This window comes from Chiloscyllium plagiosum, unplaced genomic scaffold (genome assembly GCF_037043375.1).
Source record: "Chiloscyllium plagiosum isolate Xiang-an unplaced genomic scaffold, Cpla_swu_hap1 HiC_scaffold_47, whole genome shotgun sequence".
NCBI classification, from domain to species: Eukaryota; Metazoa; Chordata; class Chondrichthyes; order Orectolobiformes; family Hemiscylliidae; genus Chiloscyllium; species Chiloscyllium plagiosum.
The window spans coordinates 19,548,810-19,575,429 of record NW_028270185.1 but is presented as its reverse complement, the minus strand read 5'-3'; the positions used below and the strand labels follow the sequence as shown (position 1 = coordinate 19,575,429).

Sequence of the window (26,620 nt, the reverse complement as noted above, 5' to 3'; positions counted from 1 at the left end):
ACTTAAATTATTACCCTATCCCCTTCTTTCAGATATGATAATCTGTTTTCATTTCTAGCATTTTCTTATTTTTAATTCTAATAACCTGAAGTTCAGCCCCATTGTATCATTCCGAAACAAAACACTAGTGCTGTACCAAGATCCAATAGTCATTTCACACTATTACTGAGATGCATTTGTCACTTATAGTTTGATATTATGCAAGGTGATTATATAGTGGTAATGTCACTGGACAATTAATCTGGATCCCCAGGGTAATGTTCTGAGGACACAAGTTTGAATCCCACCATGGCAGATATAAAATTTGAAACCAATGACGACAATCTTTAAAACAATTGACTTGAAATATGGAGAATCAGGGCAATATTTTAGCCTAATGAACCTCATGATTAAAAAATAGCTAGTAAAACATTGAGAATAATTTAGAAACAATAATGGTTGCTGGCCTAAAAACGTGTTTCTCAATCCAGAGACAATATCAACACCACTCAAGCAGTTTATTCATAGCATGACAATGTTTATATAAAATTAATAAATTGAACAAATAACATGCAACATACTGGCTATTCTTTTATTCCTACAATACAAAAACAGTTCTTACTTCTCTTGACAATTTTTAAAAAGATTTTATTCATGTTAATGCAATCTAGCTGAAAAAAGCTGTCAATCTTCTCAGTTTGTGTTACCACCTTTATGATTTTTAGACATATCTTGCCACATTCCCCCCACCTCCACCCACAACCCTGAACAGTTAAAGTGAGAATATAGAATTCGTGACCACAGAAAACATTTCAGGATTCTGAAAATGACGAAGACATGGTTGAAGCATTTGTAACTAACTTCAGCCAAAAGCATTAAGTGGATAATTCAATACAACCTCCTGAGTTCCCTGGTACCACTATTATCAGTCTTAAGCCAATTGCATTCAATCCACAATATCAGGAACAGCTGAAGTCTCTGGATACAGCAAAGGCTAAGGCCTGACAATAGTACTGAGGACTTGCACTCTAAAATTGGTATTACAGATCGTTCTGCCATAACGCGTATTTCATTTACGCGACTTCGCTGTAACGTGATTGACGAATTGGGGACACGGTTTCTGAAGTGTGAACTTTTAATACAAGTGTTGGCTGGAACGTGATTACATCACCAGCACTATAAGCGCTGTTTCTAAAGCATGCTTTTTCTATAACACGGGGTTGCACAAGAACGCAACCATCACTTTATAAAAGAATGACCTGTACACTTAGTCAAGCTGCTTAAGTTCAACTTAAACACTGGCTTCTACCCAACATGTGTCAAGTTGTCAGGCACATTCTATCCACAAAAAGCAAGACAAATCCAAACCAGCCAAGTACCATTCCATTAATCTAGTCTCAATAGTGCTATCAAGTAACACTTACACAATAATAACCTGTTCACCATTGTTTGGCTTCTGATCTTAATACAGGTTTGGTCCAAACATGGAAGAGAGAACTGAACTTGTGGTGAGGTGCAAATGACAATCCTTGACACCAAGGCAGCTTTGACTAACAGTATCATCAAGGAGCCCCAGCAAAACTAAGTCAATGGGAATCAAGATAAAACGCTTCACTTGTTGGAGTCATGCTTAGCACAAAAATGATGATGCTTGTGGCTGTTGTAAAATAAATCATCTCAGCCTCAGGACAAATTGCTACTTCCCACAATGTTCTGTGATACATTAGATCAGGTCCTGGAGATTTATCCACATTTATATTCTCTAAGACCTCCCCAACCTTCTTTTCTGTAACTATTTTTAAAACATCAAAGTTTATTTCTCTGCATTCTCTAGACTTAATTTCTTTCTCCACAGTAAAAACTGATGCAAAATATTCATTTAGTATCTCTGCCAAGTCCTGGGATTCAACACAAAGATGACCTCCTTGATCTTTAAGAGGCCTTATCCTCTCTCTCGTTACCCTCTTGCTCTTAATATATTTGTAGAATGTCTTTGGATTATCCTTCACCTTATCTGTCAATGATATCTCATATCCCCTCTTTGCCGTCCTGATTCCTCTCTTAAGAATGCCCCTACACTTTTTATATTGATTAAGAGATTCAATTGAACCAAGTTGTCTACATCTAAAATACGATTCTTTTTTATTCTTGACTAGAACCTCTAGAATCTTCATTCATCCATTGTTCCTAAATCTTACCAGCCTTACCCTTCACTCTAATAGGAACAAAATGCTTCTGAGCTCATCATCACGCTCTTGAACACTTCCCACATCCCTTTACCTGAGAACAGTCTACTCCCAACAACTTTTGAAAGTTCCTGTCTCATACCAATAAAACTTGCCCTACTCCAATTGAAAACTTTAACTTTTATGGAAGGCTTATTCTTTTTCATAACCATTTTGAAAGTAATAGAATTTTGATCACTGCACTCAAAGTATTCCCCCCTGCCTTGCCTTATTACCCAAAGAAGGTCGAGTTTTGCTCCTTCTCTCGTAAGAGCATCCACATATTGATAAAGAAAATTTACTTGAACACATTTGGCAAATTCTTCACCATCCAAACCTTTAATACTATGGTAGTCACAGTCAATGTTTGGAAAATTAAAATCCCCCATTATTACAACCTTATTATGCTTACATATATTTGAGATCTCCCTACATTTTTGTTTCTCAACTTCTCTATTGGGGTCCTACAGTACAGTCCTAAAGTGATCTTCCCTTTCTTATTTCTCATTGCTACCCACATATTTTCATTGAAAGATGTTTCAGAAATATCTTCCACAGTTACAGCAGTAATGTAATCCTTAATCAAAATGCCATCGCTCACTACACCGCCCCCTTTTCTTGCCTCCTTTTCTATCATCCTATAGCATTTAAAACCCAGATTACTGAGCTGCCAGTCTTGTCGATTTCTCAGTTAAGTTTCTGTAAGAGCTATGACGTCCCAATATCATGATCTTAAGCAAGCTCTGAGTTCATCAGCCTTACCTGTAAGTCCCCTTGCATTGAAATAACCGCAATTCAGTTCTTCAGAGTTACTACACGCTTTGACTAGCTTGTCTTTCTTTTCTAATCTAAATGATCTCCTCAAATTCAGAACCTTCCCCATCAATCCTTCCACTTACGCTGCTACTTAGAATTCCTCCATTCACCTTCTCAATCAGTATAACATCTTCCTTAATAGAATGAGCAAATCTCCCTGCTAAAATATTGATCCCTTTCCAGCTGTGGTTCGACCCATCCTTTGAACCAAACTTTTTTCTATCCCATAAGACATTCCAATTGTCCAAAAACCTGAATTCCTGAACAATACACCAGCTGTTCAAGCATTGATTTATCTCCTTTAACCTTTTGTTCTTTCCCTCGTTTGAATTTAGCATTGGGAGTAAACCAGAAATGGCTATTTCTAAGATTTTATTTTTTAATCTCTACCTAACCTCTTAAATTAACTCTGTACTGCTTTAATCTTTTCCCTAATAATGTCATTCCTACCAATGTGTACAATAATTTCTGGCTTCTTAATCTCACATTTAACAATATGCTTGAAACATTTAGAGACCTCCTTAATCCTAGCACCAGGAAAGCAACAAACCATCCTAAATTTACACTCACTGCCACAGAATCTCCTGCCTATGCTCCTGACAGGACAGTCCCCATAACAGTAATTTTATTAAATCTTGTCAAACGCTGCTGAACATAAGAATCAGTCCAAGTGTCCAATAACTGATTGGCCCTTCTATTTTCCTCAGAGATACTACCCCCTTCAACAGTTTCAAAAACTGAATATTTATTTGATAGAGGAATAGTCACCAGAGACTTCTGAACTACCTTTCTCCCTTTCCTGACAGTTACCCATGTATCTGACTGATCCTGCTGTATAATAACGTTTCTAAATCTACTAGCCATCGCATCTATATCTTATGGCCTTAATAACATTAAGCCTAAAAAAGGTTTCAATCACACCTCATACATAAAACAAACTATCCTTTATAACCTACCGAAAATGTTAAAATGGAAAAAAGTTAAAAATATATATATCGAACATATAAAACAAATAAAATCAACCACTTAACTGATTAAATGAATAAAAATTATTCCCCTTCAATAAATGCCGTGAAGGAAAAAATAGATGTTCTCCAGAGCTAACCGGACTCTCCAGAACAAAATCACAATTGCTTATTTTAAAAAGAAACTGTTCGGCTTTTCAAAAAAAAAACTTTGCAATGTAAAAAAAGAGACTTCTAAAACATAACCTGACTTTTAAAATTTCTGAATTAAGAATAAAAAAACTCTTAAATTGATGGTGGTGATACCAGTCATGAAATAAAGAAATGTGGTTGTACCCACTGAGCCAAGAAGCAGAGTGTAGTGACTATGGGTCAGCAAGTGTCACGGGGGTGGGGTGGGTTGGAATGAAGGAATGAATGATTTTATCATCACGTATATTTTCACAGCAAGAAAAACTGTAAAATACAGTGAAAATTTCCACAATTGCCACAATCTGGCGCCATTTTGAATAGTTTAAAAATAAGAAAAAAGAAGAAAGGTATAGTCCAAAGTCCATCAGTCCTGAGCTAGCTCATTATCAATGACACCCACGTCACCATCCCTTCTCCAACATCTCACTGCTGTCTACACCGGACCCAACCAACATCGAAGTCGCCACTCTTCAGGTGCCATCTTTCGGCTGATTCTCTTTCACCACCACCTGCCACAACTTGTGTTGCACCCACCAGTGTCAGAGTCAACATCTCTCACTGCTGGGCTCACCTGAATGTGGCCATGATGCACTTTGACCTCTGTTTTGCTGCCACCAGCATCAGAGGAAAGGCAATAGCCTCGTGGTATTATTATCTGACTATTAATGCAGAAACCCAGCTAATGTTCTGGGGTCCTGTGTTCAAATTCTGACATGGCAAATGGTGGAATTTAAATTCAATACAAATCTGGAATTAAGAGTCTAATGATGACCGTGAAACCATTGTCAATCGTCAGGAAAAAGCAATCTGGTTCACTAATGTCCTTTAGGGAAGGAAATCTGTCACCATTACCTGATCTGGTCCACATGTGACTCCAGACCCACAGCAATGTGGTTGACTCTTAATTTCTCCCTTAGGGATGGGCAATAAATGCTGGCCTCGCCAGTGACACCCATATCCCATGAGAGAATAAAAAGAAAAGACCGAACCAAAGATGAAGTCGCTGATCCTCAGACACCATCTTTCGCCACTGGGCCTAACTTGACAATATCATCTCTGCCGATTCCAATGCCAGGTCCCATTGTCCATTCCAGGGAAATAAGAAGGGACTCACTCACAGCCACCCTAAGGTCCACACTGAGCTCACTCAAGTTCACATTGGGATCCCTCACTACCGCTGACCCCATCCAAGCTCAGGACAAGAGGTAAGTAAAGGAAAGGACAAGAAAAAAAAGTGATCGGAGTAGACAAGGCACGGCTCAGGAGTCCTACTCTGCCATCGTCTTGAAGGCCCACTTGATTCCCTGGGACTTCATCCAAAGTGTTTTAGGTGTTCGGTCATGTAACACTCACACCCCATCACAAAACCCAATAGTATCTCCTAACCTGATGGCCCCAACCACACCTCATACCCTCCATGTCAATTCATGCCTCCCATCAGTTCTCGAAGGCCTTTCACACCTTCTCTGTCATCTCCATAGCTACTTTCCAGTATCTACCATGCGAAGACCTTAAGAATCATGTGGAAATATTTTTACAACTTTGAATGATTAAATGCACTTGTCAGTTTTACACATTAATACTGAAAATCTCTCAGATTAAATCCATTCAAAGTCTTTAAATTTCAAGCAGTTAATCCCTTATAAATATAAATTTCAAGCAAAACCTCACTTCAAAAACAGCTGATCATTTAACAGCTTCTTTATGTTGTCAAACTGGAAACACCCCACCAGAGAAATTGTATATTTTGGAACTCAGCCAGCCATTCATAATAACATAATGGTAGTTCTTGGGGTAGCATTAAAGAAAATCACTACTGAATCTGCAAAACAAAATGACTTTTCTAAACTATATCTGTCAGTCAAAGCAGTCCAGCATAGAGTTTCATTTTAACTCTTACTGATAGCTATAGACTGTTTTCTTAGAGTGAGGTTCTCAGAAAACACTATCGACCTCTGGAAATAGGTCTTGCCTACATTTTTTAGAAGTCTGTGGAGTTTCCTAACTCTGCAAAAATCCAGTCAATAGACTTTGGCCACTTTTCAGACTTTGGTCCATCACCAGTAACTTCATTTCTCTCTCTTGTAGCTGGCTTAGGCTAAACCTAATTGTTTGCATATTTCATATCATATTTGGTCCCAGGGTGATGTTCTGGCCACATATCCATACCATCAGAGGCCACCTATTCCCACCCCTATAACATATTATTAAATTGAGCAAGTTCAGAGGTTCACTTAGATGATTCTCAATATGGAGGGTTTGCCTAATGAGCAACGGTGGAACACACTGAGACTCATTGAAATTTAGAAGAATGAGAAGTGATCTAATTGAAACATGTAAGATTCTTCAGAGGCTTGACAGGTTAAATACTGGGAGGATATTTTCGGGAGAACCTAGGAGCAGAGGGCATAGTCTCAGAGTAAAGGGGCATCAATCTAAGGCTGAGATGAAGAGGAATTTCTTCTAACAGGGTTGAGAGTCTTTGGAACTCCTTTCCACAGGCAATTGTAGTAGCAGAGTCCTTGTATATATTTAAGGCTGAGATAGATAGATTTTTCATGGGTATGGGAATCAAGGGTTTCTGGGGAAAGGTCAGGAAAGTAGTTGTGAGGAATGTTGGATCAGGCATGATTCTGTCAAATGGCAGAGCAGGCTCAAAGGGTTGAATGGCCTACTTCTGTTTCTATTTCTTCTGGTCTTATCTTGGTTCAGTCCACCTGCTGCTATTTCTTCATCCACACCCCTGTCACCTCTGTACTTGACTATTCCAATGCTGTTCAGCATTCCACATTTATCCATCTATAAATTTTAGGTTAATTTTAAAAATGCTTTTAAATAATGCAAGAGCAATAGGTAATTTGGCTAGGTCCATTTATTGTCCATCCCTAATTGCCCTTGAGAAGGTGATCGTGGTGAGATGCCTTCTTTAATTACTGGATGCCTATGGTTTGGAAGGGAGCTTGCCAGTAGTAGCACTCTCAATTTCTATTAACGGTTATTAAGTATAATTTCCATTAACATTTAATTATTTTAATCTTAGGATGTGGATATTGCCAGCCCATCCCTAATTTCTCGAGTGGACAATGGCAAGTTGCTTTGTTGAATACAACTAAATGGCTCACTTGGAAATTTGAGGGGGTCAAACTGGGTAAGAACAGCAGTTTTCCTTCCTTCAAGAATATTAGTTATGGGTTTTTAAAATAGACCAGCTGTTTCATAATTCATTCCAGATGCCAGGCTTGTATTCCCAAACAGCCACAATCAGATTTGAGCTTGTGTCTTCAAAATATTAGCATAGGCTTCAGATTACTTATTTAGTAACTAAACAATATGTTCGAGTGTCACTGAATTACAATTGGGGCTAAAGTTGTGAAGTCTAAAGAAATTGTTTCAGTACAACGTTTCTTCCCATTGCTCCACATCATTGCCAAAAAAAAGCTGCTTCAGTTGTTAATTGTGTAACAAAAGTTTACACTGTTTTACCTTATTTTTATTGTCTAAAAGGACTTTAAATCCTTGTTCTTGTTCCTCTTTGCTTCCACCATGTAGTCTGTCTACTTCTTCCAGAAGGGCATGCATTTCATTCTGATCTACTTCTGGCGATATCAAGTACTGCATAGCCCCAGACTCTGGTCCTGGTTCCAGAGTAGGGGAGAAATTAAGAATTTGCACCAAACTGCTGTCCTGTTCTTCATCTTTCTCCAGCTCTATGTCAGTGTGTGCTGCAGTATAACTGAAAATAAATGTACAATATCTTATAAATTTTAGTGGTGTCACTGGAAGATCAGTTGATGAGTGTAAGTTTTCTTTTCATATATGAGACAGCAATGGAGTTGGGAGAGACTTTAGAAACTTGATCCATAGAGAGTCACTTAGAAGCCAAAACATAAACTACATTGTGATGACTGACAGAAAGAAGGATTATAAACATTGATAGAAAAGTGTGATCACTAATCTGGACCAAGGAGTTAACATTTGCGGATGTATAGCATAATCTATGCAAAATGTTCAAACAATAATTAGATGGAATGCTCGAGAGTGATATTCAGACTTCAAACTTTACTGAGGTGATCGTACAATATTGAACCCCTGGGATGTCCCTACAACAAAAGCCGAGTTCAGAAACACTTTTCTGAAGAGCAAGAATAATGTAGTGGGAACTTCCAGGGACTGATATTGGAACCACTCTTCTTTTGGTACAAATAAATTATCCAGACTTGGGTGAAGAGAGCACAATGTGTGGATCACAAAAATTATAAGAGGATGTAGACAGGGTGACAAAATGGGCAGATGCATAGTTGATGCAATGTAGTGCAGAGAATTGTGTTATAGTGCATTTTGGGAAGAACAGGACAGAGGGGTATGGTTGCCAGTGCTAATGTGGGCACACAAAGTGGGGAAACAATTTGATATAGGGGAAAAGTGCTTGGGTACTTGCTTTTATAAAATGGTAGATCTAATACAAAATGAAGGAAGTCATGGCATTCCTTTGCAAATCATTGGTTCGACACCAGCAGGAGTGTTGCATCACACTTAGGAAAGGATGTCATGCCCACGGACAATGGACTACAATTATGTAGAGAAATGTGAGAGGATGAGATTATTCTGCTTAGAATAGAGAAAATTATGGGTAAATTTAACTGACATGTTTAATTATGTGCAAAGTTTTGAAGTAAGTGGGAGAAATATCTTCTTCCTATCAAATGAGTTGCTAGCCATTGATCACGGAATTAAATAATTAGCAAGATGAAGGCGAAATGAAGAGTTTCGAATATTGCTAACAAAAAGACATTTTGTCAAAGCTGATTCATTTGCAGCAGAGTCCAGCTGCAAATGAATCAGCACTCTCCTGTTGGTGTATAAATATTAGTTTCCCCTTATATTAGTATTCTTATGAATTGTCCTGATGAGTGCAAGACTTCTTCAATAATGTGTTAATTTTCAACAAACCTCAAATTTGTTAGTGCTCTTTGATGAAATGACCAGGAAGTTTGACAAGGGCATGGGCAGTAGACAGGGTCTGTCTGGATTTCAGTAAGGCCTTTGTTAAGGTTCCACATGGTAAGCTGCTCTGCAAGGTTAGATCACATAGAATCCAGTGGGAACAATGGAAAACTGGATACACAATTGGCTTGATTGTAGGAAGCAAAGGGTAATAGTGGAAGGATGCTTGTCAGATTGGAGGCCTGCGACTAGTAGTGTGTCTCAGAGGTCAGTGCTGGGCCCCATAGCTTTTTGATATACATGATTTGAATGAGAACTTACAAGGCATGATTAGTAAATTTGTTATGACGTGAAAACAGGAGGTATCATGGACAGTGAGGAAGGTTATCAGAAATTGCAACAGGTGCTTGATCAGCTGGGGAAGTAGACCAAGAAATGGAAAATGGAGTTTAATATAAAGAAGTGTGAGATCTTGCATTTTGGAAAGTCAAATCAAGTTTCATGGTGAATGGTCGGGTCTCAAGGAGTGCTGTGGAACAGATGGACCTTGGGGTTCAGGTGCACAATTCTCTACAAGTCGAGTCACAGATAGACAAGGCAATGAAGGAGGCTTTTGGCACACTGGTCTTCATCAGTCAGGGCATTAAGTATAGAAATTGGGAAGGTTTGTTGCAGTTGTACAGGACTGCACTTGGAATATTGTTCATGCTGTAATTTTGCTCGCTGAGCTGGTAGGTTTGTTTTCAGACATTTCATCACCATGCTAGATAACATCATCAGTGAGCCCCTATTGAAGCAATGGTGTTTTGTCCAGCTTTGTGTGTGCGTCTTGATCTGTGTCTGAGAAATTACTCAATTGAACAGAGACCACACAAGCGTGAACCAGGTGAAATTGACAAGCTGTTTATTACAAGCGATATGGCTGGAAGAGAAATTGAGCCGAAAATGTGTTGCTGGAAAAGCGCAGCAGGTCAGGCAGCATCCAGGGAACAGGAGAATCGATGTTTCGGGCATAAGCCCTTCTTCAGGAAGGGCTTATGAAGAAGGGCTTATGCCCGAAACGTCGATTCTCCTGTTCCCTGGATGCTGCCTGACCTGCTGCGCTTTTCCAGCAATACATGTTCGGCTCTGATCTCCAGCATCTGCAGTCCTCACTTTCTCCTGGAAGAGAAATTGACCAGGCTGACACAGAACCAACAGTCAGTACATGTAGATCAAGGGTTCTATTCCTCAAGCAGAGGCCATAGGTAGTTTTATAGGGGTGTAGTAATATAGTTTGAATTACAGCACAATCAAGAGTAAAACATAATCAATGGGAGGGCAATCAGCCGTCTGATAGCAGCAATCAGTCTGTGATTGAGTTAGGAGATTTCAACCCTCTGAGATTAGCTGCTAATGTTTTAATGGGTTTCCATTGTAGCAAGGTACCTTTGTGCCTTTCAGTCTGAGCATCCTTTATGGAGTTCCAGTATGTGAGAGGAGCGAGGCTGCCCTTAAGGCTTCGGCAGCAGTTGCAGCAGTGTTAGGAAGTCTATTGTCAGGCTATCTCGGGAAGTTTATTCCCCAGTCTGGAAGTGGCTCGAGTCATCTCCTGTTTGCTGCCAAGTGTCTTAGTTAGCCAATGTGGTCAATGCTCAGGCACTCTGGGTAGTTTCTGTTGTGGCTTAGGCAGACATGGTTCCTTATGTTCTTCATGGCTATGCTGTGGGTGGACAGGGAAGCGGATTTTCTTCCACAGTCTGTTACAGTGGACGATATCATTTCCGGTTCTTTTTCTGAGAGGTTGGTAAATGGGATCCAAATCGATTTATTTATTGATGGAGGTCTGGTTTGAATGCCAGGCCTCTAGGAATTCCAGGATGGATGTGATGTCCCAGTGGAAGTTGTGTCCTTCTTTGGCTGTGTGTGACGATACTAATGATAGCTGGTCACGTCTTTTGGTGGCTAGTTAGCGCTTGTGTATCCCGGTGGCTCATTTTCTGCCTGTCTGTCCAATGTAGTGATAGTTGCAGTCCTTGCAGGGTATTTTGCATATGACATTCAATTTGCTGCTTGTTGGTACAGGGTCCTTTAGGTTCATCAGTAGCTGGTTGTTTCAGTGGGTTGGTAGGTTTGTGGGCTACCATGATGCCAAGAGAATGGAGTAGTCTGATAGTCATCTGAGGTGTTCTTTGATGTATGGTAATGTGGCTAGAGTATCTGGGCATGTTGTGTCTTCTTGTTTGGATTTGTTGTTTAAGAATTGGCGGGCTGTGTTTATCGGGTACCCACAATAAACACTACATCGGACAAATACACAGGCAGAAAACTAGCCACCAGGACACATGAGCAGCAACCAGCCACCAAAAGACATGACCAGTTATCACTAATATCCTTACACATAGACAAAGAGGGACACCACTTTGACTGGGATAACCCATTCATCCAAGAACAGGATGAACAGGGACACGCACAGAGGCCTGGTATTCAAACCGGAACTCCACCAATAAACACATCAATTTGGACCCCATTTACCAACCCGAGAAAAAGAACCAGAAATGATATCACCCACCATAACAGACCAAGACACATAAATAGAAAGCGGGACAGAACACCGGCGCTTCAACGGAGATCACTGATGATGTTACCTCGCATGTTGACAAAACATCTGAGAACAAACCTACCAACTCAGCGAACAAACTTACAACTTGAACCTCAACCTGAGCTACAAATCTTCTCAAAAATTGATAACTGTGTTCAGTTTTGGTAACCTTGCTATTGAGTGGATGTTATTAAACTGGAAAGAATGCAGAAGAAATTTATAAGGATGTTGCCAGGACGCAAGGGTCTGAGTTGTAGGGAGAGATTGGACAAGCAAGGACGTTTTTCTTTCGAGCATAAGAGATTGAGGGGGGAGAGGTCTAACAGAAGTGTATAAGATCATGAGAGGCATGGTTAGGTGAATGTATTCAGTCTTTTTCCAACAGTTGGGGAATCAAGGATTGGAGAGCACCAGTTTAAAGTCAGAGGGCAAAGAATAAAAAGGAACCTAAGGGGCAACTTTTTTATGCAGAGGGTGATACGCAAATGTAATGAGCGGCCAGCGGAAGTGGTTGAAGCAAGTACATTAATAACATTTAAAAGGCATTTGGACAAATACATGGATAGGAAAAGTTTAGAAGGATAATGGGCTAAGTGCAGGGAAGTGGGGTTAGCATGGATGAACATTTTGGTCGGCATGGTCCAGTTTGAGCCAAAGGGCCTGTTTCAGTGCAATAGGACTCTATATACAGACAGTGTTAAGATCTGAAATGCATTATTTGAAAATATTGTAGAAGCAATTTTTCTGAGGGAATTTCAAAAGACAATGAGATATGTGCTCACTTAGGTCTAACTTTCAAGATTTTGGGCAAAACAAATAGACTAAATTGGTCTGCTCTTTCAAAGAGCCACTGTAGAAACACTGAATGGCAGTCTCCGGTACAGCAGAATTCTACAATTCTAAATAAATCCTCTTTCTCTCATCTATCTTGATCAAATTCAGGCATTAGAAAAAAGATATGGTCAATAAACTTCTCACCAGATTTTGAGTGTCAGCAATATTGAAACAGAATGTTGAAGCATGAGAGATGAATAGAATACAGCCTGCTAGCATAGCGCTTCTGGAGTCAAAAATGATCTCTGGAGCAATAATTGAAGAATACTCCAGCTCAGACTCATGTTTTGTCCTCTGAAAAACATATCCAGCAAATTCTTGTGCCAGGGCATGCAGGTTGGTTATCAGGTATCTCACTTACTTTACGCCCAACCCTACTTGGAATGGAAGTTTAAAAAAACAGCACTGACAGGTGCTAACTGACCTGCTGAGAAAGGAGGAATTACAAATGTTTTGGGAATAATGCACCCTTCAACTAATTTTGTGAAAGATTACACATCCAAAACAAAATCTATCTGTACCCTTTATAAATGCTAAATTATCAGCTATATTTCCTGTTTTTATTTCACATTTCCATTCTACATGGTTTTTCATTTTAGTCAAATTTCATTTATATGATACCATTACTCTCCATTACGGATAGCCTCGATATCTTTGCAACCCACTTACCTTGGAACATTGCCATTCATTTTTTAAAACTGGAATAAAAAAAACACTTAATACAGTCTCATACATACAGAGAATGTGTTATGAAGATCTGTAGAATTGGATCTAAAGCCTACAAATGAGCAACAAATTAAGTTATGGGTTGGCATCATCAGTGATAAGTTGATATTTTCAATGCCTTTAGACTGTGATTGTCTCATTCATTAAACCTGAAAATGACATTTAGTTAAAGAGTCTCATTCTTTAATTCAAATTGTGGGTGAAGGAATTTCCAAGCTTGATAAGAAATTGTAATTTCTAGGTTTACATTCCATTGTAGTTTATGTTCTGTGCACTTAAAACATTTTGAGTGACTAATTTTGTAATTATGTGATACCTAGAACATATTTTTCCTTCAACAAGATCCTAACAGAAAAGATTTAAATGATGCAATCTGAAAAGTAGTTCATGATAACACTGTCATTTGTGAACAATAACTAAATTAACTTTCCAAAATATAAAACTGACTGAAATATTGTCATAAAGCATAGAGTGTATGAGTGTTTTCTTGGCTGATAGAACCAGAGGCTCTACCAGTTCTTTTCAAGAATAATCCATTTAGTCACAAACCCTGATACTTTCTTCTTATCCCTGACATTTTCTCCTTCAATTATTTATTCATTACCTTTTTGAAGGCTACTTTGAAGCTATTCAGCAATTAGTTTCAAATCCTAACCAGTCTTTGTAAATAAAAAACAATTCATTAGGTCAATTCTAGTTCTTTTGCTGTGAATCCGTGACCTCCAGTTATTAACTCTTCAGCTTTGGAAACTTTTTTAAAATATACTTTTTTCTAAATCCTTCATGATATTAAAGGCTTATATTAAATCTCCTAGGAGAACAACGACAATTTATATTGTCTCCCTAATCTAACCAAGTAACTATTATCCCCACCTTTGGATCTATTCTAGTTCATGTCTTCTGCATGCCCTCCAAAGGCTAGCTTGCATGAATAATCTTGATACAGGTAGTTCTCCTATAACACGCATTTATTAAACGTGATTCGTCTGTAACACAATTTGTAAATTGCCGACATTTTTCTAAAATAAAGTGAACTCCCGTCCACTATAACGCGATTCTTATTCCCAACACCTGGTGCTGCTGTGCCCGGAGGACTGCACACCGCATCGGCATCACGTGGTCAGTCGGCTCGAGCGCTATTTCATGAAGAAAAGATATTGTGAAATATTTGTGCTAGTGCACTTGGAAAAGCATCATGAAAATGTCTCTCCAGCCTGAGGACAAGAAGCCAGGAGCAATGTGTTAATTAAAAAAATTAAAGAGTTGAGATAAGAATGAAATTTCATTGGAATTGACTTAACAGTAAAAAGACAGTGTTAAGTAGTTTGAAACTTGGCTTTGTTGTTTGTATTAAGAGCTTTTTTCCTCTTTTTGATTAAAAAAATGTGTTTAGATGTTCAAGAATATCTGCAACCTCATGTGAATCTGTTTCAGTGACTAATGACAATGGTAACCAACTGCAAAAAAAAACCCAGTACAGGGACTTGGACATGATCGGTCAGGTGCTCAGAGTGGTTAGGGTCAGGAAACACTGCGCACATGGGTGAGGCAGAGAAAGGTAAGTGGCACACTGTAACTTCCAGTGCATGTGTGGAGATGTTCTGAGGGGGTCAGTAGGCCGTGCAGAAGAGGTTCAGAGTTAGTCAGATGTTGCTGAAGATAAGAGTAAATGGGGAAGATATTGCAGGAAATGGTGAGTACAGTAACAGAGATAGAGTGGGTGTGAGGTATCAACAAGGAGATCGTGGCATTTTCACTGGCAGAGTGGAAAAGGTCATTGATCTTCTTCCTACGTTCTGTGCATTCCTTCAGATGGTTGAGACTGCACTGGCCTATATGGTAACCCTGGTCCAGGTTGACGTGGTTCCAGTATAATGGCGTCCTCTTATGACTTGGGAGTAAAGGACGTCCTGCCTCTGCATCACCCCATTCCCATCAGCAGCATCTCCAACACCTTGTGGTGCCACAAATTTTCCATTATCTGCCACATTCAGGGCCAATGTCAGGAACTATGCAGAGCAGCTTTGGACTGACAACTCTTGTCTGGGTGCACAATATCTTTTTGAAGATGGTGCTGCTCTATGGATGTTGGTCAATTCTGGGGTATCCAGGAAATGTAGAGTTGTTTTGGAAATGGCACATAGTATGATGGTGCTAGAATTTTTAAAAGGGCACCAAAGGGTGGTTGGGTGATAAAGGATGGGATCTGAAGACTGGCTAGAATGTAGTGCAGCCAACAGGTATAGATGCCAATCAAGATTAATCAGTTCAAGATTCTGATGAATTGCACCATACAACAGGTCAAAATTTACTGAGACTGTGCTTTCATTTGTGTTTCAATTTTTACTAGTATTTTTGGTGGTTCACACCTACCCTGATTTTCCCTATAGGCCCTATTATTTCTATTGCACAATTTTCTATAACACAGGGTCGTAACTACAGCGTTATAGGAGAACTACCTGTACTGAGTTTTGCAACTCTCAGGCTGCTGTGAAGCATCATTGGAAGACCATTTTCATTTCACCATTAAAATCCCATTTACAGATGTCCCCACAGTTCAACTAGTAAGAATTCCTTCTTGTTTAGAACTGAACAGTCAATACAACTCCTTTGCTGGGTGAGTTAATATGAGCCAGAACGGGATAGCACGTGATCTCAACGATCCTAGATTGCGGACAGGAAACAACAAAGAAAGATCCTGTGCTCTACAGCTATTGAAAAATCGAAGTTGAAAAGTGCATGATAAAGTTGAGAATAGAAGCAGGGACACCTGCATTTCCAAAGCATACCAACAATCATCTCCAAAACTGACAAGAAAATAATCACATGATTGGTACAGTCTTTGCCTCATGACAATTCATTCCTCAAAGAGAGTTCCAGAAAACATGGGAATTGCTTTAGGTGGAGCTAAACAACTGTTCTAAGCATTCCATTTATGTGCTGAAAATGATAAAACGGTTTCACAAAAATTGGTGCATAAACAAGTTAACTAATGGCATTCAAATTGTCTGAACTATTTACCTCCTAGTGGAATTTTAAACTCACTGACTCATTATTTTCTGTTTAGTGAGGCTTACATTTGGTGACTCTTCAGCTCCCACGAAACAACTCAATTAAAAATGTAAAGGATTAGAACATTTATTGAGCATTGTACTCTGCTCAAGTCACTGTCTCTTTGTATATTTCACATGATAAGCATGGTCAGTGAGAGGGAAGAATAATGCTATAACATTAAATTCAATGTATTACCCAGCTGTTGGCTGATATTGAAGAAATGGGGACTCAGCATCCAGCCCAGTCCTGTCATCTGTGAATGGTTCAGCTGCAAAAGCAAGCATGGAAGAATCTAATTCTGCCAGGACTTCGACTTGTCTGTGAATTACAAAGGAAACATACTTTCAATCCTTACCAAAGGCTCACTACATCAACATTCCAGGAGACAAAGAAAATCTTAAATGGATGCCTTGCCATCAAGATCATTCTCACAACATAAGATATAAATAACTATTATTAATCAAAATACTAACTACGGAATATTTGTTGTTATCAAGTTGAAAGCTTTAGAAAGGAGCTGACCTAGTCTACGTAGTTTCCATGTGCTGTCTTGAAAGGAATTTGGAGTATCCACACTGAACTTCATTTCTTACATTTAGAGTACATTTCAACTGATAAAATCAGTACCTTAATTTACAGTGCATGACTTTTGTGTTCACGTTATCACACCCATTGCCTGAGATATCGTGGCCCTCAGGGTAAACCATCAGTTGTCTCTCTCTAATGAGACAGCAGCCCTGCTGCGCTTTTCCAGCAAGCTGCCTGACCTGCTGTGCTTTTCCAGCAACATATTTTTAAGCTCTGATCTCCAGCATCTGCAGTCCTCACTTTCTCCTAATGTCTGATAGGACTGTGGAGACTTGACCTTTATTTATTTACATAGAGTATATGATAAAATTTATATGTATTGATATTGTTCTTGAACTTTGGGTTTCAAAACAGCAGATACTTCTATGAAGCAAAAAGATCAGTGTGTCTTTCTGGAAAAGCAACTTAACACTAGCATTTGCCACAAAAAGGGGCCTTCAGATCCAGCCAGTGTTAACAAAAATATGTTTACACTCTTGGGTTTAGCACTGGTCGGACAAATATTTCAGGTCATTAACTTTATTTCTGATTTGAAAAAAACTAGAATTCACTAAGTTTAACTAATTCAGTTCAGAATATACCAGGATTGAGCTTGTAAACAAATTTTGTTTCTATCCCAGAAGGAATTCAGGATAGCTTAAGAAACTAGTCCGTTCTGCAGAAGAATCTTCCAAACCTAGAGAACTTGTTCAGAAATCAGATTATTAGAACTGAGGAAAATCAGGCTTTCAGATTTGTGAAAAGTTAACATTGACATACTTGGAAGGATTCATTAAAGTGTCTCCACAATCCATAGGAAAGAACCTGGGAAAGGTCAGTTAAGTGGTATAAGACCACACAGGTCAGAACAGAAGTAGGCCATTCAGTGAGATCATGGCTGATCTGATAATCCTCAACTACACTTTTGCAACTTTTCCTCATAACCATTGATTCTTTACTAATTAAAAATAGTGTCTCTCAGCCATCACAACCCAACCTTAATTGGGAAAATGTCCATGGATTCGCTACCATCCAGTCCTAGACTCTCCCACAAAGAAAATACTTTCCACATCTACCCTGGCAAGTCCCCTTACAATCTTCTATGTTTCAATGAGGTCATCCCTCATTCTTATAAACCCCAATGAGTACAGACCAAACCAAATGTAATATTGCACTTGAGTCTTTAATGGATTATGTAGACAAACAGGTTGAAACTCAATTTTGAGAGAAAGTGAGGACTGCAGATACTGGAGATCAGAGCTGAAAACTGTGTTGCTGGAAAAGCGCAGCAGGTCAGGCAGCATCCAAGAAGCAGGAGAATCGATGTTTCAGGCATAAGCCCTTCTTCAGGAATTCCTGAAGAAGGGCTTATGCCCAAAACGTCGATTCTCCTGCTCTTTGGATGCTGCCTGACCTGCTGCGCTTTTCCAGCAACACAGTTTTCAGCTCTGAAACTCAATTTTGCTGTGTTCATAGAGATCTTCCTCCCTTCTTTACTTTTAAAAAATATATCTTTAGTGTAATAAACCTCTCATTTATTTAAAAAAAATCTGAAGTCTTGTGTATATTTCTCTACCACTGTAACTAAACTGAACAAAAAAATAAGCATTTGATCAGTCTGGCCATCAGGTGGGACCATAAGTAGGGCTTGGAGTTCATTTAGTTTAAGAGGAAACAAAAACTGAAATTGTTGGAAAACTCAGCAGGTCTGGCAGCATCTGTAAAAGCAGAGTTAAAGTTTTGGATCCGGAGACCTTTCTTCGGAAATGATGATCCTGTGCTTCCTGTTAGCTGCCACCTCAACACACCACCATGTTCCCTGGCTACCATGTCTGTCTCAGGCTTGCTGCAATGCTCCAGCAAAGCTCAGCACTTCATTTTCCAATTGGGGACCCTGCAGCCTTCAATACTAAGTTCAATAGATTTTACATCCTGAGCACCTTCTCCCATGTCTTTATCCCAACCTCCACACACCAGGCCTTGTCATAGAATCCCTATAGTGTAAAAACAGGCCCTATGGCCCAACAAGTCCACACCGACCCTCTGAAGAATAATCCACACAGACCCTTTCCCCATCCTATATTTACCCCTGACTAATGCACCTAACCTACACATCCCTAAACACTATGGGCAATTTAACACAGCCAACTCATCTAATCTGCACATCTTTGGACTGTGGGAGGAAACCGGAGCACCCAGAGGAAACGAGGAGAATGTGCAAACTCCACACAGACAGTCACTCCACACACAGGCTGGAATCAAACCCAGGTCCTTGGCGCTGAGATGCAGCAGTGCCTAATCATTGAGGATCATCATTGTGGTTGATTGTGTTAACAGCCATGTCAGCTACTGATGGTTCCCATTAACAGCTATTGATTCTCCCAGGCTGACCTTTACTCACTCCTTTTTCCGCCCAATTGTTGTGCTGGTTCTCTGGGCTCCATCTCCACATATTGTTTGCTCCTCCCCCTCCCCACACCCCATCTTCAGCACACACAACAGTTTTTTCCGAGCTACAAACAGTTCTGAAGGAGGGTCATGGGCTCCAAAACATGCAAGACTCTCTGCAAGACTTGTAGAGTTTTTCCAGCAATTTCTGTTTTTGTTTCTGATTTCTGACACCCACAATTCTTTCGTGTTTTTGAGATTAACAGGAATCTGCATCTCTGCCATTTTATGTCCAGAACTTCCACATTTCCATTTATTTAAATGTCACAATAAAATTTATGGCACAGGTTGGATTTTCAAAATAGCTTGAATTCTGCAAAAAGATTTTTTCTTATAACAGGACCTGATCAGGTGTACCCTAGAACTCTGTGGGAAGCTAAATAAATGATTGCTGGGCCTCTTATTGAGATATTTGTATCATCAATAGTCACAGGTGAGGTGCCAGAAGACTGGAGGTTGGCTAACGTGGTGCCACTATTTAAGAAAGGTGGTATGCACAAGTCAGGGAACTGTAGACCAGTGATCCTGACGTCGGTGGTGGGCAAGTTTTTTAGATTAGATTACATTACAGTGTGGAAACAGGCCCTTCGGCCCAACAAGTCCACACCGACCCGCCGAAGCGAAACCCACCCATACCCTTACATTTACCCCTTACCTAACACTACGGGCAATTTTTTAGTATGGCCAATTCACCTAACCTGCACATCTTTGGACTGTGGGAGGAAACCGGAGCACCTGGAGGAAACCCACGCAGACACGGGGAGAACGTGCAAACTCCACACAATCAGTCGCCTGAGTCGGGAATTGAACCAGAGTCTCTGGCGCTGCGAGGCAGCAGTGCTAACCACTGTGCCACCGTGCCGCCCACTTGGAGTTGTTGGAGGGAATCCTGAGGGACAGGATGTACATGTATTTGGAAAGGCAAGGGCTGATTAGAGATAGTCAACATGGCTTTGTGCGAAGGAAATCATGTCTCACAAACTTGATTGAGTTTTTAAACACATAACAAAGGGGATTGATGAAGGCAGAATGGTGGATGTGATCTATATGGACTTCAGTAAGACATTTGACAAGGATCCCATGGGAGACTGGTTAGCAAGGTTAGATCTCATGAACTAGCCATTTGGATGAATTGGTTCAAAGGTAGAAGACAGGGGGTGGTGGTGGAGGGTTGTTTTTTTTTTAAGACTGGAGGCGTGTAACCAGTGGAGTACCACAAGGATCGGTGCTGGGTCCACTACTTTTCATCACTTATATAAATGATTTGGATGTGACCATAAGAGGTACAGTTAGTACGTTTGCAGATGACACCAAAATTGGAGGTGTAGTGGACAGCGAAGAAGGTTACCTCAGATTACAACAGGATCTTGATTAGATGGGCCAGTGGGCTGAGGAGTGGCAGATCGAGTTTAATTTAGATAAATGCGAGGCGCTGCATTTTGGGAAAGCAAATCTTAGCAGGACTTATACACTTAATGGTAAGGTCCTCGGGTGTGTTGCTGAACAAAGGGATCTTGGAGTGCAGGTTCATAGCTCCTTGAAAGTGGAGTCGCAGGTAGACAGGATAGTGAAGAAGGCATTTGGTATGCTTTTCTTTATTGGTCAGAGTACTGAGTATAGGAGTTGGGAGGTCAAGTTTCGGCTGTACAGGACATTAGTTCAGCCACTGTTGGAATACTGCGGGCAATTTTGGTCTCCTTCCTATCGGAAAGGTGTTGTGAAACTTGAAAGGGTTCAGAAAAGATTTACAAGGATGTTGCCAGGGTTGGAGGATTTGAGCTATTGGGAGAGGCTGAACAGGCTGGGGCTGTTTTCCCTGGAGCAGCAGAGGCTGAGGGGTGACCTTATAGAGGTTTATAAAATCATGAGGGACATGGAGAGGGTAAATAGACAAGGTCTTTTCCCTGGGGTGTGGGAGTCCAGAACTAGAGGGCATAAGTTTAGGGTGAGAGGGGAAAGATATAAAACAGACTTAAGGGGCAACATTTTCACACAGAGGGTGGTACGTGTTTGGAATGAGCTGCCAGAGGAGGCGGTGGAGGCTGGTACAATTACAACATTTAAAAGGCATCTGAATGGGTATATGAATAGGAGGGATAGGCCCAGATGCCAGCAGGTGGGACTAGGTTGGGTTGGGATATCTGGTCGGCATGGACAAGTTGGACCGAAGGGTCTGTTCCCGTGCTGTATATATCTATGACTCTATGGTTTAGTTGAAACATTTGACATATATACACATATTCACTCACACACACAGACACACACACACGTTTATATATAGATAAGTGCGGAATATATATTCCATTTCCTATTTATTATCTAAATGCACAAATATGTATGCTGAAAAATATACATACACTGACATATACATATGTATTTATACAAACATACATAAACAAAGTATCAGTTTATGGATCTCAAAGAGATCAAGAAAATGCTTAGCACTGTCTGTGAAGAGTTAATTAGAATTAATAGGTGGAATTAAATGAGGGCAATGGGGCAACCACCACCAAAACTAGTGGCACTCCCTCCAAACCAAGTGCAAAGAAGTTGAAGGGAATTAAACCCCTACTTGGCAGTAGGAACATTGCCATGGGAAACATTTGATTCTTGGGCGTCTCCCAGTTGGGAAAAAAATCCCACCAAAAGTTGGCCCAGCTGGAAGTAGATCATGAATACTGGTCGCTGGCCAGTAACAAACTTGGGCCCTCACTCAATGTATCAGCTTTGGATCATTGGAGAAAGGTAAGCAATGATGCAATGGAGTCACCAGCAAGACCAAGGAAGAAGAAACCTGGAGAAAAGAATAGAGATAATTAACCCTCCCAATGCTGGGTTCCTCAACAGGCATCAATTGCCATTGACGACAAACCCATCTGTGGACTCACTTGTCTGTCTTCCTACATGAACGAGTGCCCCCTCAAGGAGAAATTAAAAATATCCTCAAATAGTTTCAATCGGCTGGCAGGTACAGGGCAAGAAAAGAACAAATAGGGAAGACATTTAAGTCGTCATTGGACAAGCATATGGACATACATGGAATAGCGTAGGTTAGGTGGGCTTCAGATTGGTATGACAGGTCGGCGCAAAATCGAGGGCCGAAGGGCCTGTACTGTGCTGTAATGTTCTATGTTCTATGTAGATATTGGTTAGGCCACTGTTGGAATGTTGCATGCAATTCTGGTCTTCCTATCGGAAAGATGTTGTGAAACTTGAAAGGGTCCAGAAAAGATTTACAAGGATGTTGCCAGGGTTGGAGGATTTGAGCTATAGGGAGAGGTTGAATAGGCTGGGGCTGTTTTCCCTCAAGCATCGGAGGCTGAGAGGTGACCTTATAGAGGTTTATAAAATCATGAGGAGCATGGATAGGATAAATAGACAAAGGCTTTTCCCTGGGGTGGGCGAGTCCAGAAATAGATGGCACAGGTTTAGGGCGAGTGGGGAAAGATATAAAAGAGACCTAAGGGGCAACTTTTTCACTCAAAGGCTAGTACGTGAATGGAATGAGCTGCCAGAGAAGTCATGGAGGCTAGTACAAATGCAACATTTAAAAGGCATCTGGATAGTTATATGAATAGGAAGGGTTTGGAGGGATATGGGCCAGGCGCTGGCAGGTGAACCAGATTGGATTGGGATATCTGGTCAGCATGGACGAGTGGGCCGAAGGCTCTGTTTCTGTCCTGAACATCTCTATGACTCTATGTAGGTGTAGGAGTAGGGCAGGAGGGATTAAATGACATTGCTCAAGGCTGAAGAGAGTGGTAATAAGTCAGCAAAGAAAAGAAGATGCATCAAGAGAAGGTGAGAATGACAGGATTCTCAATAGCTACCAGCTATAGGCAGCAAGTTGAAGAAAAGTGAAAATGGATGCCCATAGTGAAAAGGAAGCAGTTTTGCCCATGCAACTGAAAAATATCAAAGTGTCAGATAGATAACTGGCTCATAGCAGGAAACAGCCAGTGGGGATAAGGTATTCTTTTCCGAGTTGTCAACATGTAACCAATGGTGCTGCACAGGGAATCCATGCTGGGATCACAACTGGATGTAAGTTTGCTCGCTGAGCTGGAAGGTTCGTTTTCAGACATTTTGTCATTATACTACGTAACATCATCAGTGAGCCTCCAGATGAAGCTGGGATCACAACTGTTTACAATATATATTAATGAATTGGAAGAAGGAAGCAAATGTACTGTAGCCAATTTGCTAAAGATAAGTTGAAAGAGGAGTATAGTTTACAGAGATATAAATAGGTCAAGTGAGAGCTTGAGGCCGAGGCAACTACACACTATGACATAAAACAAATGGAAAGGCAGGTTGTGAGAGGGATTCAAGCAGTTTACAGAGAGCTATATTGATATGTTAAGTAGTCAGCAAAAAGTTGGCAAATGGAGTATAATGTGAGAAAATGTGAAGTTCTTTTTGGAAGGGAGAACAAAAGAACAAGATATTTAAATAGAGAGTACCTGCAGAAATTTGCAACACAAAAGGGCCTTAAGGGTACTTGTACATGAAACACAAAGTTAGTACACATGCAGGAGGTAACCAGGAAAGCTGATGTAATGTTGGCATATATTTCAAGAGTATGAGTTCCAAAGTCTTACTGCAACTGTACAAGGTGCTAGTGAGACTACGTCTGGCATATTTAAGCAGTTTTGGCCCCTATATATAAAGAAAGATATCATTTAATTGGAGGCAGTTCAGAGAAGGTTCACAAGGACAATCCCTGGTATAGTGGGAATGTTTTATGATCAAAGGCTAAACAGTTTGCCAGTTGAATTCACCGGAGTTTAGAAGAATGAGCGTAGTCTGATTGAAGCATACAAGATTGTGATTTTTGGAGAAGATTTGCACAAGTTACAAGATTCTTAAGCGGCTTGAATGTAGTGCTGGAAAAGCACAGCAGGTCAGGCAGCATCCGAGGTGCAGGAGAATCGACGTTTCAGGCACAAACCCTTCATCAGGAATGAGGTTTATGGGCCAAGGGGGATGAGAGATAAAGGGGAGGGGGTGATGCTGGGGGAAGGTAGCTGGGAATGTGATGGTAGATGAAAGTGCGGGTGGAAGGGATAGGTTGGGGGGTAGGATGGAGCGGATGGGTGGGAAGGAAGAAAGAAAGATGGACAGGTAGGACCGGTCAAGGATGCGGTGCAGAGTTGGAGGCTTGGGACTCGGATAAAGTCGGGGGGGAGAGGATGTGTCCGAGATGGCCCAGGTGAATTTGAGGTCAGGGTAGAAGGTGCTTGTGGAGCTGATGAACAGTTCACCAACCTCACAAACACCTTCCATCCTGACCTGAAATTCACCTGGGAGAAAGTGAGGACTGCAGATGCTGGAGATCAGAGCTGAAAATGTGTTGCTGGAAAAGCGCAGCAGGTCAGGCAGCATCCAAGGAGCAGGAGAATCGATGTTTCGGGCATGAGCCCTTCTTCAGGAATGAGGAAAGTGTGCCAAGCAGGCTAAGATGAAAGGTAGGAAGGAGGAACTTGGGAGAGGGGCGTTGGAAATGCAATAAGTGGAAGGAAGTTAAGATGAGAGTGATAAGGTGAGGGTGACAGGCCGGAGTGGGGGTGGGGGTGGGGGCGGAGGCGGAGAGTTCAGGAAGAAGATTGCAGGTTAGGAAGGTGGTGCTGAGTTCGAGGGTTGGGACTGAGACAAGGTGGGAGGAGGGGAAATGAGGAAACTGGAGAAGTCTGAGTTCATCCCTCATGTTGGAGGGTTCCTAGGCAGAAGATGAGGCGCTCTTCCTCCAGCCGTCGTGTTGCTATGGTCTGGCGATGGAGGAGTCCAAGGACCTGCATGTCCTTGGTGGAGTGGGAGGGGGAGTTGAAGTGTTGAGCCATGGGGTGGTTGGGTTGGTTGGTCCGGGTGTCCCAGAGGTGTTCTCTGAAAGTAGGTGCAACTTGCGGAACGTTTCAGAGAACACCTCTGGGACACCCGGACCAACCAACCCAACCACCCCATGGCTCAACACTTCAACTCCCCCTCCCACTCCACCAAGGACATGCAGGTCCTTGGACTCCTCCATCGCCAGACCATAGCAACACGACGGCTGGAGGAAGAGCGCCTCATCTTCCACCTAGGAACCCTCCAACCACGAGGGATGAACTCAGATTTCTCCAGTTTCCTCATTTCCCCTCCCCCCACCTTGTCTCAGTCCCAACCCTCGAACTCAGCACCACCTTCCTAACCTGCAATCTTCTTCCTGATTTTTCCGCCCCCACCCCCACTTCTGCCTGTCACCCTCACCTTAACCTCCTTCCACCTATCGCATTTCCAACGCCCCTCCCCCAAGTCCCTTTTATCTTAGCCTGCTTGGCACACTTTCCTCATTCCTGAAGAAGGGTTCATGCCCGAAAGGTCGATTCTCCTGCTCCTTGGATGCTGCCTGACCTGCTGTGCTTTTCCAGCAACACAGTTTCAGCTCTGAAATTCACCTGAACCATCTCGGACACCTCCCTCCCCTTCCTGGACCTCTCCATCTCGAACTCCAGTGATTGACCAAACAGTGACTTTTACTCCAAACCCACCGACTCCCACAGCTACCTGGACTACACCTCCTCCAACCCAATCTCCTGTAAAAACACCATCCCTTATTCCCAATTCCTCCCCCTCCACCATATTTGCTCCCAGGAGGACCACTTCCACCATAGAACATCCATAATGGCCTCCTGCTTCAAAGACCACAATTTCCCCTCCCATGTGGTCGACGATGCCCTCCAGTGCATCTCCTCCACTTGCCACTTGTCCGTCCTTGAACCCCACCCCTCGAATCGCAACAGGGACTGAACTCCCTGGTACTCACCTTCCACCCCATCAACCTCTGCATACATTGCTACATTCTCGGCCACTTCTGCCACCTGCAAACAGATCCCACCACTAGGGATTTCCCTCCCCACCTCTATCTGCATTCCAGAGAGATCATTCCCTCCATGACTCCTTCATCAGATCCACACCCCCCACCAGCTCACCCCTACCTCCAGCACCTTCCCCTGCCAATGCAGGGCGCAAAACCTGCATCCACACTTCCCCCCTCACCTCCATCCAAGGCCCCAAAGGATCTTTCCACATCTGGCAGAAATTTACCTGTACTTCCACACACTTTATCTACTGAATCCGTTGCACCCGATAAGGTATCCTCTACATTGGGGAGACAGGACGCCAACTTGGGGATCATTTCAGAAAACATTTCTGAGACACCTGCACCAACTAACCCCACCACCCCGTTGCTGAACGTTTTAACTGCCTCTCCCACTCCACCAAGGACATGCAGGTCACAGGCCTCACCAAAC

General features: G+C 41.5%; 1 protein-coding gene across 1 annotated transcript in view; it reads right to left on the bottom strand.

Annotated features, from left to right (window-relative positions):
- The window catches only part of LOC148135999 (regulator of microtubule dynamics protein 3-like), an 82,640-nt gene that overhangs the window by 53,350 nt on the left and 2,670 nt on the right, over nt 1-26,620 (bottom strand). Inside the window, exons 2-3 of the mRNA XM_087984115.1 lie at nt 16,512-16,634; nt 7,661-7,910 (exon numbers count right to left, since the gene is read on the bottom strand). Of these exons, the coding sequence (XP_087840241.1) occupies nt 7,661-7,910; nt 16,512-16,634 (373 nt within the window). The remainder of the gene's footprint in view (nt 1-7,660; nt 7,911-16,511; nt 16,635-26,620) is intronic.